The 2,948-nt window shown below is 33.6% G+C and overlaps 1 protein-coding gene across 1 annotated transcript; it reads right to left on the bottom strand.

The window, feature by feature from the left end:
* Positions 1 to 81: 81 nt before the first annotated feature.
* LOC110444406 (sodium/iodide cotransporter-like) lies at positions 82 to 2,942 on the bottom strand. Its single transcript, XM_021488786.1, has 4 exons — positions 2,910 to 2,942; positions 2,335 to 2,470; positions 2,115 to 2,203; positions 82 to 1,070 (listed from the first exon to the last, which is right to left on the bottom strand). The coding sequence occupies exons 1-4, from the start codon at positions 2,933 to 2,935 to the stop codon at positions 902 to 904; spliced, it is 420 nt and encodes a 139-aa protein (XP_021344461.1). The 5' UTR covers positions 2,936 to 2,942; the 3' UTR covers positions 82 to 901.
* Positions 2,943 to 2,948: the final 6 nt, after the last annotated feature.

The raw sequence follows: 2,948 nt of genomic DNA, 5'->3' as shown, positions 1-2,948 counted from the left end.
TTGGATATTGTTGTTCCGTTCAGTGTTGTATTAATACGCTAAGAATTGTTTCCCGTGCTGCATGGTAATTAAAGTCCTATCAACAACACAGCTTTCAAAGACTCTATAGTGACAATGCCATGCAAATGTAAATATATATACATGTATTCTTCCGTGGTGGCTTTAAACATAGCTAAGCCGGACCTTTAAAGCAATATATAAATAAGTTTAACATAATCTTTTTAACATGGAAGTATTACACTGGTCATTGATGTGCTTCACAGTCGACTCCTTAATAAGTTCGTACGGATATTCACATCGCTCCGGAAGCTTGGAATTTTATAAAAGTATAACTTGTCAACAAGGGAAATGATGGCATTGACATCGATACTTTTCTTTACCACAAGTCCATCAAAACTATCATACTATCGCACTTTAAAGATATCCCGATCATTCCTTGTTTGTTTTCTAAATCCATTGCAACGAAGTGTTTTAAACACATGTAAACACTTCGACAGCTGAAATACATTGTATTAGAATAACTCATTATTCCAATAAAGGTCAAGGATTAACCAAATGGTGTGCATCTGCTGTTACCCACTGCAGCTTGCTTGGGTAAACTACCTTCTACAGATTTTGGATTATCTTTTGTTCCCTCTACTTGGTGAAACAAAAGCGACCAAATTGAATCTGCTTCACTCATTTTAAACTCTTTGTTCTCTATTTTTTCGACTGCTTTTTTCCCCGTAATACCTTGGCTATATTTCCCTTTTTTCTTTTGTGTTGAGCATCCGACCAAGCGAGGTAGTAATATCTTTCACAGAAATATCAATTGTCAGAGCAAGTCCATGACTATCGAATGGTAAGAAAAGTAGGAATGTTTCTATCAATAAACGAAAACCACGACAGAAAATCAAAATTGTCACGCAGAAGAGTATAAACACGAACTAGAAGAAATGAAGTTAAAATATGTCTCACCTGAAAGCTTTGCTATAATTGTTATTTTGACATCTGTCAAACTTTTAAATGTAGGTTTTATAAAGTCTTCCGTCAGTTGAGCAGACAGACTTGCTAGCCCAGATGATAGTGTGCTGAAACAAAGATTGTTGCAGAAATGTATATATAGTGACCTTTCTATATTTGCTATTTGCTTGTCTACGTCGTGAATGAAAACGTCCGAGCCACATACAGATATTTTTCTTTTGAATGTTGCTAGTGACACCTTAGAATGACGTGAAGATACCGTACGTAACTTTATACATGTACCTTTTATAAAAAAAAGAACCTTTGGTGACACTCTTTGTACAATTCATTTAATACACGGCTCGCTCGTTATCTTTTATAAACTTTCCCGGAATGTTTAACAAGTCTGTGTATAATTATGACGGTAACAAAAAACGTGTCAATTGTGTCAAATGTCAAAATGTATTGTTATACATTGTTAAATGAAGAAGTACAGAAAATATCTAAGTGCATAATATTTAATGGAAAACACAGATACGGACCTAAAACAGCACCAGATTAATAGGTTGTCGTAATAAATTGTGTCCATGGAACTAATGTTTAATATTGATACTCGTGCTCATCATTAAAATATTCATAAAACAAAAATAACAAAATGCACCTTTTGTAATATAATTCCATGAAGATCTTTATAAAATAATATGTATATTTATGACAAGAAGTTGACCTATAAACTAGGAATATATTTATTTATCACTCATTTAAGTAGAATAAATCTGCTTGATCATGCTTAACAGCCCCCCGACACAAGGAGGGGATTTTGGGCCCTAACCGTCAGCAAAAAATTGTTTTAGATTTATATAGTGTACATACTTAATACTCGTCATAGGGTTAAAGCTCGAAATATCTCATCGACCTACCAGTACTTTGAATTTTTTATACTTTAAAATTTAAGAGCACGTCATTCCTCTTTTTTCTTTAAATTTTCAATAAAAATACTTGCATTTATATTCAATCATCCTTATACTGTCATTGACATTGTAGGAATTTGCTTGCTTCTGTCCATGATGTCTGGTGCAGAAGATCATTCTTCTTTCCATCTCGAATTTTGAAGTTTTATTATTTCTATTGGTCGCACTTGCAGCTTTTAAAGAGTTAAATTAAATATTTACCTTAGAGACGCACTAAATAGCGAGGCCAAGAAGAGACCAGACATGCCTGGCAGAGTTTTGAAAATGTCCAGCACCATGAAAGGAATCACCTTGATACAAAAAAACAACATCCAACAATATAGCAAAGCATCTACCATATGCTGGAAACTAATTTCAACGTTATAAAGTGACATTTTTATATTTTGCTTACGCGTTAGGATTAACAGATGTCAATAAATACCTGGTTTGAATTGGTGATTTGTTTAGACGCTAACGGATCACATCCTTTAGAATGAAAGTAAGCGTAGGCGATGATTCCCTCAAACGCTGCTAATGACATGGTAAACGTGAAGGCAGGGCCAGCAAATAAAAGAACTCTGTTATAAAGAAAACCATAAAAAAACAATATTTTAGTGACAGAAATATCTAGAATTTTAGTCGATTACAGAAACATACTCATTAGTTGTCGAAAGAACGTAATATCAGTATAAAGATTGTTTTGTTGAATTTGGGAAAAAAATTAAGCTAAATTTTGTAATGACTGTCAATTTATCCTGTTATAGATCTAGTTTGATGGACGTGCTTTATTAATGTATAATATATATTTGACGCGCGTTATGATTAGTTTGTCTACAATCCTGTGAGAATTATAGGACAATAACTTTCCAAGGAAGGCAGTTTGGTGCTTTAATATAATATATAGATAAATCGTAACCATGTATCAGAATTTCAATATCTGACACATCGTACACATGTAATAGACGTAATTGAAGACACATGCCAATCATGTATCTTAGCGGGACAGTATTAACTAACTTGTTGGCAGCACGTTGTGTAGGCATGGAGCTGATCCTC

This window comes from Mizuhopecten yessoensis, unplaced genomic scaffold, assembly GCF_002113885.1.
Source record: "Mizuhopecten yessoensis strain PY_sf001 unplaced genomic scaffold, ASM211388v2 hete_36116640, whole genome shotgun sequence".
In the NCBI taxonomy this organism is placed as follows: domain Eukaryota; kingdom Metazoa; phylum Mollusca; class Bivalvia; order Pectinida; family Pectinidae; genus Mizuhopecten; species Mizuhopecten yessoensis.
This window is presented reverse-complemented; position numbering and strand designations above follow the sequence as displayed.

Coding starts and splice junctions, on each gene's coding strand:
- LOC110444406 (XM_021488786.1), bottom strand. CDS start 2,935: ATGCCTACACAACGTGCTGCCAACAA. Junction 2,471..2,909: donor ACACAACGTGCTGCCAACAA/GTTAGTTAATAC, acceptor TCTTTATAACAG/AGTTCTTTTATTTGCTGGCC. Junction 2,204..2,334: donor AAATCACCAATTCAAACCAG/GTATTTATTGAC, acceptor TTTTGTATCAAG/GTGATTCCTTTCATGGTGCT.